The sequence below is a fragment of the Acipenser ruthenus genome, chromosome 2 (genome assembly GCF_902713425.1).
Source record: "Acipenser ruthenus chromosome 2, fAciRut3.2 maternal haplotype, whole genome shotgun sequence".
NCBI classification, from domain to species: Eukaryota; Metazoa; Chordata; class Actinopteri; order Acipenseriformes; family Acipenseridae; genus Acipenser; species Acipenser ruthenus.
In genome coordinates, this window is record NC_081190.1 from 16,874,422 (window position 1) to 16,892,039 (window position 17,618).

The window sequence follows — 17,618 nt, forward strand, 5'->3', positions numbered from 1 at the left end:
AAGGAATTGAAAAGTAGTTACTTCAAGAACAACTTTATTCACAAAAAATAATACACAGTATGATTATTTACATTGTATGCTGTCTTGATAAACACCAGTTAATGTAACCCACGCAAACATTACTTCAAAAAGGGATTCCTACTAGAATACTACTCTGCAGAACTACTGTATCCAACTACTGTAATGCAGTGTATATTTCTGTAGGAGAACAGAGTGGATTATTTCATGTTCTGCAGAGATTCTTGGCAGGTCTCTAGACAGCCCAGTCATGCTTTTGTGCTCTGGTCCTTGGGAGGGGTCCAGGAGCCAGGCTGGAAGGTGTTGGCAGTGCTGCTGGGTTCTGCAGACAGCTGTTCCTCCCTGTAGTGAGGTGCGGAGGCATGTCCTTTAATTTGTGTCTGAGCAGGTCGAGCCACAAGCCCTTCCTCGTACTCGTTGGCTTGAATTAGCATCTCCTTTTCTTCAACTTCTTTGGCTCGGAATTTGATCTGCTCTCTGTATCGTTCATTTTTTAGAAGCTCCTTGGAGGCAAAAAAATAAATAAATTTTACAAAGACATAAAACCATAAGAACCTGTTTTTTTTATACGTGTGGGAACAGTAACTCCATGTTTGAACATTTATGTTTTTTTTACTTTTTTTGAATAAGCAATCCATCCTAAAAGTGTAGTGGGATTCCAAATATTATTTGTTTATTATTGCAGAAAGTGTTGTGCTAATTTGTTCTTTTTTCCCCCAATATGGTACCAGGCAGAAGTGGCAATAGCAATTTCAGAACCCCCTACTAAAACTCATGAATAAGTATATCACTTTGCTCAAGATTACCTTTATCTTTCTGCTAACATACTTGCCAACATTTGGAAACTGTTCAGCAGGACGCTCGTCCCCGGGGGTGGGGGGTGGATGTTATACGCATCATACACATGGGAGGGGTCATACGCAAAAAACACTCCATCATATAATAATAGACGTACCCCCTCAACTGAACACCACACGACCAGCATGCCAGTAAACACAGACACAATGAAGCGTTCTTACCTTTGTATACCGGTAAGTTAGTGATCAGCAGATGTGTCAGCCGTACGAAGAGCACAGTGTGTGGTTTTTACTAACTCTACTGTGCAGAATTAATGATTTTTCTTCTATGGGTAAATATCGGGACTTTCTACCTATGCATCGGGACGCGGGACATTTGCTAGGAAATCGGGACTGTCCCGACCATATAGGGACTGTTGGCATGTATGTGCTAATGAATGCTTTTACTAATTTGTATGGTTCTGTAGATATACCTACAACTGTGTGATATCTGTAAAAGAGTCCTGTCAGCTGAATCGAATCAATAAAACACCAGACACTGTTTCTTTCTATATTTAAAAGTGATTTCTGGAGTAGAGGTAACCTTGTGGTTAAATATTAGTAAAGATTTCTGCTTGCCTTTAGGTGTGGTATGCATTCCACTTTGTGGTACTGGTGTCTCAGATAGGTTACCAGGAATCATGGCTGCACGTTTTCTGACCACTGCTATATAAGAAGTGCATCGCATCGCACAGCACAGCATAAGAAAAATAAGACTCACAGCTATCAAAAAGGTTTCTGACTTTAATCTACTAGTACAAAACATACAGTACATTTCAGAAAGCTATGAAATACTGTGACAGAAGAGGAAAAGGTTCAAGGGCCACTTTGAGGCTTTGCATTGTCATAACATACAGGGACCTCAAGGGTCACAATGATCTGAATGCAGTGATTAAAGTCATGCCTTTGGAAAAGAATACAACATTAGGTTTTGGGCTGCCTTAAATTGATATGCTGTGACCTCGCTCCCCCTCCACAGCAAAGAGATGCTGCTGCTCAGGTGCTCAATTTCAGGGAAAGTTGGATCACTTAAGGATGACCATGAGTAAAATATATGGCCTTTTGTGCTTTCAAAACAGGACCCACAAAAGCAGCTGGAACTCAAGTGAAAGTCCTTTTTTTATAATGTTTAAAAGATAAATAAAATACCTCAGTACAAATTAAACAGAATTAAAACAAGACTCCCCCCCCCCCCCCCCCCCCCCCCCCCACACAGACTAATTATCCAATACACAATATAAAACCAATTACCTTTTAGACCACCACCTCCCCCAAATAAATAAATGTATAATGGCAATTCTTAATTTATAAATGTTCTAAGACAATCATAACATTTTGGTGCTTCTGAATATTAGCCCACATTGCAAAATTGTCAGTTTTAGTTTTTGCTTGAGAAAGAGGCCCAGGACTGAACAGTGATTGAGGTGCGCTCACCAAGCACTAATAAGTTAAACATTTTTGGAAGCCTATTAGCCAGTTTTTAGGGCGTTTATTCCAGTTCATGAAAACAAATCATTATTTGAATGTGCAGAAGAGGTGATCTTGACAAGCACGGTTTGTCCTGACCTCAGCAGATGATATAACTGCATTGGTAAGAATACGATATATAAGAGCAAGCAGGCACTCAGACTTGAAGCTGAAGGCATCCTTGAACTTCAACCTGTTGGTATCTAAAGGTTAAAGTCCACTTGCTCAACCCACACCAAGATAATCTGTCAGAGGTCTGGTTCCTGCTGCTTTCCAGCCAGTTGTTGTTTGGACATAAAAACTCTGCACAGTGCTAGGAGGCTGCCAGCCCTTGAAACAGAAGACTTTAACCTCCATCACTCCCCTTTGCTGCTTGGCTGATGATTGCTTATAAAAACACAAAGCCAACCAAAACAACCTAAGATAAACCAAACTTTTAAAAAACTGGGAATTTAATTTGGTGCAGTTTTGAAAAACAAGCAATTCAATGGTCCTATCACAGTGTGTCTGCTTTGCTTTTTTTTTTTTTTTTTTTTTTTTTTTTAAGCAAGCTCCAACTGAGTGCAACACTTGTTTCTGCTTATTTATGCCTTTTTCAAAAACCCACATTGTCAATTATTTGACTTTGATGGCCAGGCAAATAACCTGGCAGCATGTTAATACACAGGATGAAATAAAAATGACTTTTTTGTATGTAATTGTTGTAACATGTCCCCCCTCTCATTTTATAATACACCCAGACACTTTTATGATTCAGTCTAGTCTAGACTTTCCTCAAATCACAAACACACACACACTGAGAAATCCCCTAGCTAGCACAACTGGGATACTGCATTCTAACTCAGATACAAGCCCTATTAAAAAAGAGGATACATGAGTTTGTTTATTATTATTTAGATACTGAATGTCTGTCGATGTGAAGAGAATTCTGGCACATAATGACATTCGTGTGTACAATTAATCACTATTCAGAATCATAACTTGACTTAAGAGTGTTTACTGCAGTCGTAATAATCACCATTAAAAAAAGGAGCCCTTTCATTTGTTTTATAACCTTTGCATAATCACGTCTAATATTCCTTTAAATGACTCCTCTGATCTGGAGCCAATAGACCACCCCACAGTAAGTATTTCCAGTCACAAATAGCCCAGTCTGGGAAAATGCGGTGGTGCATGTGTCCTATAGCGTAGAATGGTCATACAGACTTTTGCTTTTTCGTCTTTATTTTTTTTTTAGCTTTAAGTAAAGGTTTTGGTCAATTTAGTCAGACGTGTGGGGCAATGAAGGGCACTAGCTACACGACAGTGCAATACAGCTCTGCAAGCATTCCTTAGTTACGGTCACCTGCCATTTGCAGATTTTGCCCAATTGTGTTGCAGTGAAATCTTGGTTTTGCTGGTTAATCTGATAAAAGCCACCAGAATTCGAGGCAAGAAAAGTGCTTAGTTAGAAAAGCCTATTTTTTTTTCTTTGCTCTTGCCAGCTGTCATTATGCGTTTGCCAAATCGGTGTCAAATCCAATTTCTTCAGGTTCAACTTTAATGTAAGGATTCTTTGATCAATTCTACAAATTAAAACCTGGACAGTGTTTTGTGACTCTGGCTTGCATTGCTCTAGCAGAGTTCAACCCTTTTGCTATTTTCATGAAAACGCTTCCCTGGTCAACAAATTGATCCGAATAATGCCTGTAATTACAGGGCCAATTGCGTGTTTTCTGCTGCTCCTCCTGAATTGAATGAAGGTTTTTGGCAAAAAGGCCTTTTGAGTGCTGAATACCTGCCAAATGAATAACTGACTATTCTGTTGCCATTGAAATCATGAGGTTCCTGAAATTGAAATTAGTCATAAATTATGTCAGGAGACACACAACGGAGAAGAACATGGAAAACTCTGGCTTATGACTAACTTTGGGCAGCACAGTTAAAGAAATGTGCATTGCAAAATAAAGAAGGAAAAATCATAAAACTACTATAGAAGGCATTTGGCTCCTTACTATAGATCTATTATAACGATTATGCCTTTGACGCAAAATATTCAAAGGGGTTATAGATTTTGAAATAATTCCATAAATCTCATCTGATGTGCACTTCCATTGGCTGTGTATTGTAGATCCCATATGTGCAGTTTTGTAAAAATAACTTTTTTTTATTGAATTTTCACGTAGTCTGTTATTGTTTCATTTTCTTAAGTCTTTTCAGCAGTGATGAATAGAGTACAGTATACTATAAAACCTATGTTGCTCCAGAAATGCTGGCAACCTGTTGCAATATAGAAAGTATGCATTGTTAGTGGAATTTGATATTCGTGCCAAAAATGTTTGCGTTTTTTTTCATACACAAAAAACATATAATAAAAAGGCTCGCAAATATGTATGGCTTTACAGTATATCCAAGGAAGATGCTTATCATTTCTGTGGAAGGTTCCATCAATAGTTATTATTAGGGTACTTTTGGTTCAAAAAGGAACATATTGAGATACAGTATGGAAACATTTGAGCATTGACCCAGGTTATAGGTCAACCTTGCTATATTTTACTATGCTTTGTGTAGATTCTCTTGTTATGACTTGTGTTAATCAAGTTAGTTTCAAAGGGGTTGAGTGAACACACTGAAGAAAATTGAAGCGATCTTAAAAAAAAAATGGATATTTTTTTAAAATAACCAATTAGCAATGGAAAAGAAAATCATGAACACATCAATTTGATCTCTGACATATAGGGGTGGATGTAAGGATATGTGCAGCGGCTGCAAAACACCCATATTGCAGCCAAAAGCGGAATTTTGAACGCGCAAAACGTGTTTAGTGGCCGTAAAGTGGGACTTTAGCGGCCACTAAAAATGCAGCGTGTGTAAAGAATGGTTTTCACCTGGCGTTCTGCACCCGCAATCAAATTAGCACATTGCCATCATTAATCCATTTAAATGATATTGAAATGTATTCAAATGAAGAAAAGACAATGGAATTTGGTGGGGATCTGGAATACTAAGCGGGCGCAAACATTATAATGAGACATAAGGAATTTGCCTTGCACTTAGGCACTTGGCTCTTGTTGAGGAGAGGCAGGAAAACCTTAGAAAGAGAAGGGCAAGACGTAAAAGAGCCTGAATATTCAAACCCAGGGTCACTTTGTATGGGATGCCGGAGGATGCAGTGGTAAGGCGTTATTGTCTCACTCCGTAGTTCACCCTAGACCAAATAGCTGAATTTCACCTTTTCAATCACCTGGTTGACTGTCCTGGTAATACTGACAGCATTGACTTTCTCCACTATAGAGGACTGTGGCAATTAGATAATTGGTGCTAATTGGGAACAGTCACATGATATAAAAAGGGAGCTAGAATTGCTATTAGGTGGGAGGTTTTTGCAGGAGTGAGTGAGAGAGAGAGAGAGAGAGAGAGAGAGAGAGAGAGAGAGAGAGAGAGAGAGAGAGAGAGAGAGAGAGAGAGAGAGAGAGAGAGAGAGAGAGAGAGAGAGAGACTTGGGTGAGTGATTTTTCGGGTTTCATTTTGTGTTTGTGACTTGTTTTGTGACACTATATTTATTTGTGAAAAATAAACTTTGGCAGTTCTTCAGCTCTCCTTCCTACCTCCTGACCACCTTAGACACCCGGCTATCCTGTCACAAGGACCATATGGTCTCTTTGGTAGCATAACTGATGTTGGCTGAGGCTTTTCGAAATAACTCAATTTCATGCTGAGTGACCTCAGCCATGAGGTCTCTCAGCTCCTCCTCAGAAAACTTTTCTTTTCTTTTCCGTGCACCAAGAGGACTTTGCTGCCCTTCCTGACATATTTTTTCGTTCGGTTTAACTTTGTGCGCCACAAATCTCATCCAGTGCCTACTGCTCTCTGTACTCCTAACTCACCTCACCTCTGGACTGTAAGTGCAGCCGCTAAATACCCTGATGCACAGGCAGCGCTCATTGCGATCCTCATTGTCATGATTGCAGCTCATTATTTGTGTGTGTTGAATAATTTGCATTACATAGGCCGCAGTGCAAAATAATTGCCTGGCCGCTAGGCAATTTGGATTTTCTAGCCGCAATTGTTTGCACTACGCCTATCTTTACATCAGCCCAATAATGTCAGCCAATACGATGTGCAAAAAGCATTACAATCTTACAGAAAAAATAAAAAACAAAAACAACTTCTTTCAATTGCCCTCTTGATACTAATAATGCCCAGGGTTACTTTTTACAATGTATGTTGTGTATAAATAATATACATCATTATTTTCCTATTACAGGGAAAAATAAAATGCTAAACTATTCTCTGCCTTCCTCCAGATTTGGAAATTTGAAACAATGCCACGTGCACTTGAGTGACGATGAACCTTATTTGGAAGGCAAGCCATGTTAGAGCACATACTGCAGTTATTAAACCGTGCTTCTGCAACTTTCCTCTAAATTAACAATATACGCTGAAGCCTCTGTTGTCCAAACTACTTTAACTGGAGCCAGTAAACACATTGCCTCCTTTTGGGAACTTGTCACCCGAGTGAGCAAAATTAAGAGCTTGAAACTTGAGACAGTAGATCTCATTGTGGAACTTTAACCAGACCAGCAACACAGCTGACTATTTTGTTGTGGGTAGCATTTCAAGCGATGCCCCCCACCCCCACCCCCATGAAGGGATGGTAAAGTGAGGGTACTTGAGTGAGATCTGGACAGAATTTTCACCCGAGTCAGTAATGAAAATGCTATATTCTTTGGCATGGTTTGAGAAATACGAGCAGAGCAGATAGGAGTTAAAGTGTTACAGAGCACACCCTTTAAAACTATCCCACAACCTGCTCTCGCTGCCTCTTGTGCACATTTAAAAAAATGTTATCCACATGTCCACACACATTATTGGGGGATTGCAGCATGCAGCAATACGTTGTTCCGATTGTATACTGTGCTGCTAAAAATATATATATTCTCAGTTAGGAAATGTTTCTTCTTTATAACAAAAGAAATCCTCTAAGAAAAGATTTGAAAAATTCTGAGCCTCAGCCCCATAGAAAGTGTTTTAAAGCAGACGACTTTAATTCTTAAAATAATATTTTCTCTTAAAACTATTATTTTTCAGTAGAGACATTGCTAAGAAATGTACATTAATACATAGTACATTGGAGGTAGTAGCAATAAGTAGTGAGAATGCTAAGGAAGTAAGCTTCATGTTTTATGTGGGAAGCCAATGATGGCACCCCCACACCATAATGGTGGGTTGGGTTGATAGTTGGAATTTGTACACATTTATCCACAGGGAATACCTCAACAATATGAAGCAGAGGGACTAAGCCCCTGGAGGACTGATGTATGCTGTAATTACCAACACCCTTGAAAGTAACATTTTGAATCAGGTTTTTACACCAGATGGCTCTTGTTTTTCCAATATGTATATAACCTTTTTTTATTTTTATTGTCTTGCAGCATTTCATTTCATCATTTTAAGCTCATCTCTATGATACAGGATATAACATCTGAAATAAATGTGTCCTCTTACTTCCTCTTAAATTGGGAACAATTTCCTAGACCCCTGTTGTCAAGGAAACAGTCCCCGTCAGGAGGAAGTCAGGAAGTGTGGACAAAGGTACAGTTCAGATGTCACATTCTGTATGCAAAAAATACTGAAAAATCAAAACCCCTTGTGCGTAAACATGACCAAAAGTTAAGGCGAATGTAGAGGGATATTTTTTTTAATGTTCTACTTTCTCACCCCATTCTCGAAAAAGAATCAAGGAACACTTCACAGGAAGGCAGAGTACCTTTGGAAGATTGGAAAGCAATCATATTGCTGAACGACTTTGTATACTGTAATTGTCCTTCACTGTAGACAGTTTGTCAAAGTTGATATCTAAAATGGCCATCATTAAAGTCCTCTTTGGCATCAGCACTGACACTGTCTGCAATGATGGACCTCCACAGCATATAAGTTATTCAGAAATGGGGTGGCAACATTGAACATGCCATATAATCACCAAAACTGCTTTTTCTCCCTGCAAAGTATAATCATCGAATCGCTACTGAGAACGAAGCTGTGAACATTCAAAAGCGTAGCATTAAACACAAATTCCCCAATGCAAAATCAATCAAATTGTCTTACTTTCTCTTTAATGCAGCAGGAATCGCTTTTTCAAACAATTTCAGCACTCTTGTGTTCCCCTCACGTTTGGCTGTCTGTTTGAGATCTAATTTTCCCTGCGGGCTGCTCTGTAAAGGCCCTTCCCTGTCTCTATAATGACACTGCACATCCTCTCTGCATTGGTGACAGTGAGGAGGCAAGGTCAAAGAAAAGAAAACATACAATCTACTTACTCAGCACTGCCCTGTAATAAAACTGTATGCTGCATGGTCACAGCCCTGTTCTTCAGCCGATATCTAGTTGTTTTAATTAAACACAGCTCTTGGTAAACGGCACACAAACAGAAGTCAAAACGCTTTTACAGTCCTTAGCTTGGATAACACACACAAGGTGCCGAAACACTATTTAGGTCAGTATTACTACATTTGTAAATGGTCATTGGAAAATGAGATATGTACAGGACTCCCTGGAATGAATTCAAATGATTAAATCTACAAGAAAACTATTACTCAGATTCAGATACTAAAAGAGAAAATAACCTAATAAATTCCATTATATTTTCATTTCACTGAAAAATACTTCTTGTTGAAAATCAACATTTCTTAAGTTTCTTTTAGTGTTTCAAAATTTAGCACGGTTGAGTGTTTTATAGTTATTGATGAAACACTACTCTGATTTCACAAACACAATTTATAAGTTATAAATATAACGGATTGAAAATGCAAAAGTTGCAAGAAGAAATAATGCAGTCACTGACACCTAGATTATTAGTCCATCACTATTTTCATCTGCTGAGAAATTGTAGTTTGTTTACTCCTTCTACACAACTTGTTCCCTGCTGGGGATTCTGCACATTTTCAGAGCAGGGGGAGGGGGAGGGGGGGGGGGGGAGGGGGGGTGGCACGGGATTGTAGGTAGGAGAACAATACGTGGTCTGGATGTCCTGGTTATTATTTCAGTTCTCATTGCTTTTTTGGCTGGCATGAGTAGTAAACATTAAAAAAGGTACAACAATAAACAGCTAACCTCAATAGTAGGTGGGATCTTTCTTCTTCCACGAATCCAGGCTAGTGAAAAAAACAATAATAATAATAAGTATCAAACAAACAAACCAAAACAAATATTTGTATTTCTAACGGCACATTTATTTACAAAACCAAATGAAATAGCCAAATTCTGTTGAAGTTTTTTCCCCCCACTGTTAAGCAAGGGTCACTAGTTTTGGAGTCCTATTTTTAAACTACAGGTAAAGCGTGTACTACCTTTTAAAAGTGCTTTAGGCACAATGTCAGTGCATTCGCATCAGGACAAGAACTGCATCAATTTCCATTGCAGCTATTGTAGAATAAACAGTTGTGCTTACATTAGATTGATGGGTAAGGTAAAAGTGACTGGATGCTCTGTCTGTGTAAAAATGTGATATGCTTATCTAACCTTACAAGAGTAAGTAGCAGGGTTACGAAAGAAATATAGCGTTACCCATCCCCACGTGTTGCTACAACTGTTTAAGTAAAGTACCTGTAATGCTTCTTTTCATTGTTAACATCCTGACAACTTTTTACACATATAACTTTAAAGTCTGTTTCAAAGCTCTTTTCAAAATGGCCGCCCTAGTGCACTGGGGTTTGAGATCTGTCCTCTAAATCACTGCAGGAAGAGTGATTTAAAAAACAAAACAAAACAAACAAACAAAAAAAACACCCTGGCTTTTCTGTTCCGTACCACATCATGGATTGTTATTGCTGTGTTTCCTGTTTGACAATGTGGGCAATAATCCTTACACTATCAGTGCACTAGAGCGGACATTTTGAAAAGAGCTTTGAAACAGACTTTAAAGTTATATGTGTAAAAAGTTGTCAGGATGTTAACAATGAAAGGAAGCATTACAGGTACGTTACTTAAACAGTTGTAGCAACACGTGGGGGTGTGTAACGCTACATTTCTCAGAACTCTGCTACTTACTCTTTAAAGGGGAAACCTCATTGGGTATATGCAATTGCAAAAGCAGTATCTGAAATGTATGCTTGCATTACTAGTAGTAGATATTCTGATTGTAGGTACCCAGCATGTTGTGCCATTAAGTATGCACGTTGTAGAAACCTGAAGGCTTCTTAAACCTATGTAGACACTTCAACTGTGACAAAAAACACTTTTCATCAAATGTTGTTCCTTTCTCATGAAATCAGTCGTGTAAGCCCTGATTCATTTTTTTTATTTTTTATGTTAAGAACATAAGAACATAAGAAAGTTTACAAACGAGAGGAGGCCATTCAGCCCATCTTGCTCGTTTGGTTGTTAGTAGCTTATTGATCCCAGAATCTCATCAAGCAGTTTCTTGAAGGATCCCAGGGTGTCAGCTTCAACAACATTACTGGGGAGTTGGTTCCAGACCCTCACAATTCTCTGTGTAAAAAAGCGCCTCCTATTTTCTGTTGAGTTTTTTCTCCTCTGTGCCATTTAACCTTATGGAGTGAGCCACTGTTTCCACATCTCATAGCTCTGAAATTGAGGTCAGATCAACTTGTTTAATCTAGTTTAACATCCTCGTCTCGATGGTTTGTCCTGGTTTGGAGGTACCGATTGTATTACGTCACACAATGTATACTTTCCAGTAGGATTCTGCTGCCCTTATTACTCATGGGAGCAAGCAATGACCCTTTAGGGGCTGTACATGCGTTTGAACAAACTGAAAATGCAAGAGGCATGCCAAAATAGAAACAAAGAGCATTGTTAACCAGGAGAGCAGAATTCAGATAAGATAAATATGATTTGAATGAGACTTCCCCTTTAAGAAGAGGCCTTGCAACAATTTCTAGCGAGAGCCTAATATCTTGAAATGCATTGTGAAAACCTCAATAATTTTTGAACAATGAAAACTATTTAAATGGTCTCAGAAGGTTTTTTTTTCACTTTGTTTCAAAAAGCACCAGGACTGCTTTGGTTCTTTTGTGTACATTTCCATTCAAGAGGAAAAGTTTTAAAAATAATTTTAATGTCCAGGAAAAGCCAGTACTCAGTTCAGAGTTTTTTTTTTTTGTTGTTTAAGGTTCCTTCATTCTTATTTACAGGCTATTTAATGCAGGCCTTTTCTTTGCATGTTTGAGTGGAACACTGCAAGAGATAACCAAAAACATTTCCTCTGAGCACCTTGGGATTTTGGCATCCTTTTATCAGAGCTCATTTGCATTCTTATTAGTATGCATGAAATTTTCACTGAACTTTAATATCCCTACTGCTGCATAATACACTTTAATGAGCATAAAAGTGAGCATGAAAATTAAAACTCACATTAATCACTAAATGTTACTCTAAAGGAAGAATGGGGGTGGGGGTGGGGGTGGGGATATGGGCTTTCCAATGAAACGGTTGAACGCTGCATGGAGCATGCAATTTCTGAATCTCCACAGGCACTGAAAATGACTGATGTCTTCTCAGGAACTGTGCTGACATGAGCTACAGAACTAAATGAGAAATCCCATCAGCATGTACAGTAGGTGACCAGAAGGAATTAAAATTACAGAGGGCTTGTCAGCAGACTGCATCCTCGAGATACGGCACCATAAATATTTATCCTCCTTTTTCAGGAGGGGAAAAATATAAACCACGCTCTGGCTGGACATTTTCTACAGCCTCCTAATTTAACCAGGGCCAGTGACAGTGGGATTAAAAACTGCAGGCAATGGTTTCCTCTAGAATGTAACCCACGAGTGGAAAAGGGAAAGTCCAGAAACAGTAAAGATTTATCAATGTACGTATCAAACACGACACTATTCAAAATGTCCACATTATTTTAGGGAAAATATGTATGATATATGATTATTTATGTTAATAATTTTTTATCTTACGGCAAAGGACAATTGACCTTCGCTTAAATTTTCGCCATTACTAACGGAACAAAGATGAAGTTTGTGTATCATGGTGAATGATTTTGATTTCATTACACTATTACATCATTTTAAAATTAAGATTGATGCAGAAATACTAGACAAGGAGGCGAATACAATGCATCAATATCATATGAATAAATGCGTTTTCTTTGTATATATAATTAGCTAAATCTTGTTTATGTTTACATTTGCTTAATGTTGTATAGGATTGTTTTTTTTTTAAATATACAGCAATATTGTACAGTAGAAATTAAATATGCCATTTATAAAATTAGTCTTAAAATATACTGTAGTCTACTATTATAGACTATTGTTCAGTGGACTTTAAAATTCAATTTTAAAAAATGATCAGAAAAAAAAATACAAAACTCCAAGGCTTTCTCCACTCCTTCAGAGAATTATGTCTAAAATCACTGGGCATTATTCAATTGTGCGTGGCAGCACTGCTTGATACAGATGGGTTCAGTCACAGTCAGCAGGTTTCAGTCTGGCCAGTCAGAAAGTGTTAATGCAAGTCACTTTCCATTCCTGACACTACATCGTTCTCCCTGAAAACATTATTCAAGCATTACCATCCCATTCCGATGGAATGCTTCCTTCTTGATATTCATATTCCTTCGCATTCACTGGCTCCACCAGTCTCTTTGCTCGAATGGTCCGTCCTGAAATAAAGAACCAGGGAAATGTTTAAAACATAAACTCCAATGCACAATTTATGATGATGCTTTGCTCTTGACAGCATGTGGCTTATTACCCTTGGCCCCCAGGCCTACCTCGTAAAGTACTCTCCTGTAATGTAAAAATCTGTTCCATGCTCTATGTAAATACCCCTTTTTCAGCTACTGTAAATTATGTAAATGTATGTTTGGGAAACATTTTAAATACACCATGTACAGTATCCTGAGATAACATTAAAATGATAACAGTATGTGACTGAATATACTGTACATTAAGTGACAAATCTAAAAGGTCTAACAAAGGCAATCAGAATTAGTACTGCAGTTCTTTTTACAATGGTTAACATAATATCAAAGCCACCTCCCCCCACCATCACCCCCTTCCATGTCTTTTACTGTCAGATTCACACAGCCCTCAAATCTACAAGCTCTTTTTTACCGTCTGAATAAAATTCCGTGGAAATGGCACTGACAACAAAAACTTACTGTGTACTGTAGCTCAACGACTGTGACAGGGAGAGAATAAATGGTATGCATGCCCTCTGCGAGTTCTTGCTAATGATGTCAGGCCTCAAAACATATTAAAATATAATTTCCAATGAATGTGGACTAAGCAAGGAAATAGAACTGTAAAGGAAGGGAAACAAGGCAGCCCAGTGGGTCAATACACCAGCCTTTCTCCACTGAAGACCTGGAATCTGGCTTACTGTAGGGCACACGTGGATTTTAGTCCTCAGTGGACCGCTGTCTCGACAACATCACAAAATATAGCTACGGTAGGCGTTATTTGCTGTTTCATCTGCAGAGACGCCCAAATAGGAAATAAGCTATCATTCTCTCTCTTTTAGGACCCTTTATTGTGTGGATCTAGATTGAAGGCAGTTAATGGCAGTTTTTAATGGCAATGGCTTCTATTGCCCCAATACTGCCATTTCACTTGCACTTGCATTTTTAGAACAAGGTAGAAGACAAAAGCACTGCCTATCAGTTTGGGGTTGGCCTATCTGGTCAAGGTGTATTGGTGGACATTTGTGGCAGAAGTCTACCCAACAGATCTTTAAACCGTCAAACTTTGAAGTAAATAAAATGTAAAAAGATTTTGCTGAACAACATCAGTGGTCATGTCTTAAAGAATATAGAAGAGTTTTTTTTGCGTGTGCGACCAGTCCCATCTCCACAAATAGCAACAATTAAGTGAGGTATTGCATGGTGTTTACCATTGCCAAGAACTATTTTATGACTTTGTAGAGACATTCTTTAATGGTTATAAATAAGTTTCCTTTTATCAATCTCAATTGTCTATTCACTAGAATTCATTTGTAAATTAATATTCCATATCAGGAAATAAACAACACTTGGTTAAAAGTGTATCAGTATAGGGGTCCCTGAGTGGCTCACATGGTAAAAGCACAGCCGCGTGGTGTGCAGGGCCAGTCATACAGCGCAGGTTCGCGTCCTGGCTGTGCGGAGTCACCAGTCTTGGCTGGAGATTCCGAAAGGGAGCCCCATTGGCTCTGGCGCTTCCATGGGTTAGGGAGGCAAAACTGTCAGGGACTGCTTCTCCTCATCACGCTACAGCGAACCCCACTGGCCAGGTGTCCAGTGAGCTCAAAGCAGACACCTGCAGGGCTGGCCTTTGTCCTCCAGAGCCGTTCCGCTGACATCCACTCTCGAGTTCCTGGGTGTAAAAGAGGAAGCTGGCTCAAATCGTGGGATCAGAGGATGCCCACTGAACCGTCGGATCTCGTGAGGTGAGGTGAGGTGAGGTGAGGAGAGAAAATAATTGGACATTTAAAATTGGGGAGAAAAAAAAATCGGGGGTAAAATAATTAGGCACACCAAAATAAAAAAAATAAAGTATACAAGTATATTAATCCATTTATTTCAAGCCTGTGATCCTCTCAATTTACAGAAAAGTTTAAGATGTCTGTGAATTTAAATAAGCCTCTGCACAAATTTTAATTGTGGTGCTAAGTGTAAGCTACTGTTGAAGTGCCAATACAAGTGCATACATTTTGTAAAGCAAAAATGCACTTGGCATACAATACATGTCCTTCAATGTTCTTTTGAATTTATGCATGTAATGAAAATAGTTAATGTGTATTAATGATCCCCTCTCAACCAAGTTTCATTGTATTAAACAAATCCTTTTAAAAGTTGTGCATCACACAATCTTGCTATTGGGCTAATAAGGTAACAACCTTAATTGTATTTTTAAAACCATATAAGCCGATGGGTTTTTTTCAACTGTAAGATGTTGAAGGTGAATATGAAAAGGACTGGATTTAAAACAGCTCTATTCTGCAGCAGTACATACACAGAAGACCAAGAGCAGGTTTTGCACCCTATCTACTGGATAGCAGAAAAACAGTTATTGTAATCCACCCATTAAGCTCTGTTCACTCAATTCAAACTATATAAAAAATGATAATACTATCATTTGCTACAATATAAATCAGTGACAAATTGGGTTTACAGAGAACATCTGGAAAATGGTGGCAAAACTACATATTCTGGATTACAGTATGCAGATTTGATTTATAGAACTGTAGCTGTAACCAATCGTACAGTAAAACAGAAACAAAGAAACAAGCTAACAATGGTTCGTTTGTGCAATGTAAATTAGGTAAAAACAAACCCAAATTGTATAATACTGTAATTCAAACTAGAAAGTTGTGATTTTCATCTCCAGTGTATATCCTGGTTAAATTTCATAAATGAATAAAAAGTGATTTTTCCCTATGGACAGCAAGTTAGATCTAAATAACAAGAGACAAACATATACTGTACTATACTGCCTTTGTTGCACTGTTTGTATTGTATCAGTTATGGGAAAATATACTATGTTAATCAGAATAACATTTTCACTATGGGAAACCTGTGCTGCTTTGTAGGGCTGGGTGGGGCATTGTTGCCTGTCTTAGCAAATCACACAAATGCAGTTGTACTCCAAATGGGATTAAAGGGCTAACATAAGAACGTTCAGTGAGGTTCTTTGGTATACCAGGGCGGTTACAGTACAGCAGTATGCTCTTTACATTGCATTAGTGTAAGATGATACAGTAAATCAGTAAAACCCATGGAAAGGCATTTACAAGAAAACACTAGAGCAGACAAGTACTCTTGGATATAGCCTTCATTATTTAGCAGAAACACTACAACAGAGATATTGACCAACATCTAATCAATATGTAGGGCCAAGTACAGTAGAGCAGCACTGCTGGGGCTCCAAAGAGACCATGAACAATCTCGAAAAGTTGAAACAGAAGTGAAATATGACGGCTTATGGACAGATATAAATCCAGCAGTAGCGCATTTTCAACAGCAACAATGATACGAGTCATTATTACGTATTCAATTTCACACAATAGTATTAACCAATAAACATTGGTCATTCGTATTACTGCAGTACCAGCGTGCCACCGTAATAGGACCACTGTGTAATATTTAGTTCCACATCCATTTTCTTGCAGTGTCTGCTAATGGTTCCTGCTAGTGGTTGTGTAGGACAGTACATTGGTTTTAAAAGGCTATCCCTATCTTTTCTAACTTTACTTAAGGGTAGTATATTACAGTATAGTATCTTCACTGTATTGAATATACCATTTTTTTTATCTGAGCTGCCAGTCTTGGGTTTGTGCCAGTCAGCCCCAAAATTAAAAAGCACATGTTGGTGGGTTGTTGGGTTAATGCAACATGTGTAAGTGAATGACTAAAAATAACATTACATACATTTGGTGTAAGGCCTCCCATTGCCTGTACAGTATTGGGATTCCAAAAACCATATGTCATGGAGTTTTCCTGTTCAATCCTTTTAAATAAATGAATACATTTGGTCTCCATGGAACCCTGGTCCTCTCCATCAGAGAACAGCAGGACAGGAAATACAATCTGTGATTCTGCAGGAGATACCACTGTACTGTGCCTGGCATGCAAGCACTTCATTTTCACCAGAGAAAATAAGCGTGTTACCTTGTGATTTACAGGCACAGAAAGGGCAAAATATTCTCATGATGTATTCATGCATATTTATTACATCACACCTGTCAGGCAGTTTGAGTCAGGCTGCACACTGCCAATGCAATCAAATCCCATATATGAAGCCGGGACTGCATTATCCTTAATATTCTTGATAATGTTCATTGATGGATGCAATTGCTGCCTTCTAATGATCTGCCACGGGCCCACTTACAGCAACACTGTACAATTCCCCTTTTGCCTGCATCTCTGAATTAGAAATAAAACCTGATTATATAACGTACTGTACATAAAAGTGAATTCTATAAGAAGATTTGTATCTTTTTCACTTAAGATTTACCAGATTCAAACTTCTACTGCAACATTGGTGATCGATAGAGCTGCACAGACTTTTTTCAGCCCCCGAACAGGCTTGAGTCTTAACGTCAAAAGCTTGATATTCATCACAAACAGGCTCCTTTTGAGCTCAATAATACAGTAGTCTATGGGGGTTTGAGCTGGGGTTAAAAAAAACAGACAAAAAGCTCTTACACCCCTCTTTTCCGATGCAGTATTTTACGCTAGAAGGGGCTGGATCATTTATGAATTGATTCCAGTGGCTCAAACGTCATACTAATTACATGTCTCAGTGTATACTGTATTACCAATACCACTTCTCGTCTCAATATCATCACAAACTTTCTTCCTCA

At 38.4% G+C, this 17,618-nt stretch overlaps 1 protein-coding gene across 1 annotated transcript in view; it reads right to left on the minus strand.

Annotated features, from left to right (window-relative positions):
• Window positions 1-17: 17 nt before the first annotated feature.
• The window catches only part of LOC117403688 (NADH dehydrogenase [ubiquinone] 1 alpha subcomplex assembly factor 2-like), a 39,722-nt gene continuing 22,121 nt past the window's right edge, over window positions 18-17,618 (minus strand). The window contains exons 2-4 of the mRNA XM_034005997.3: window positions 12,847-12,936; window positions 9,414-9,454; window positions 18-521 (exon numbers count right to left, since the gene is read on the minus strand). Of these exons, the coding sequence (XP_033861888.2) occupies window positions 267-521; window positions 9,414-9,454; window positions 12,847-12,936 (386 nt within the window). The 3' untranslated portion in view covers window positions 18-266. The remainder of the gene's footprint in view (window positions 522-9,413; window positions 9,455-12,846; window positions 12,937-17,618) is intronic.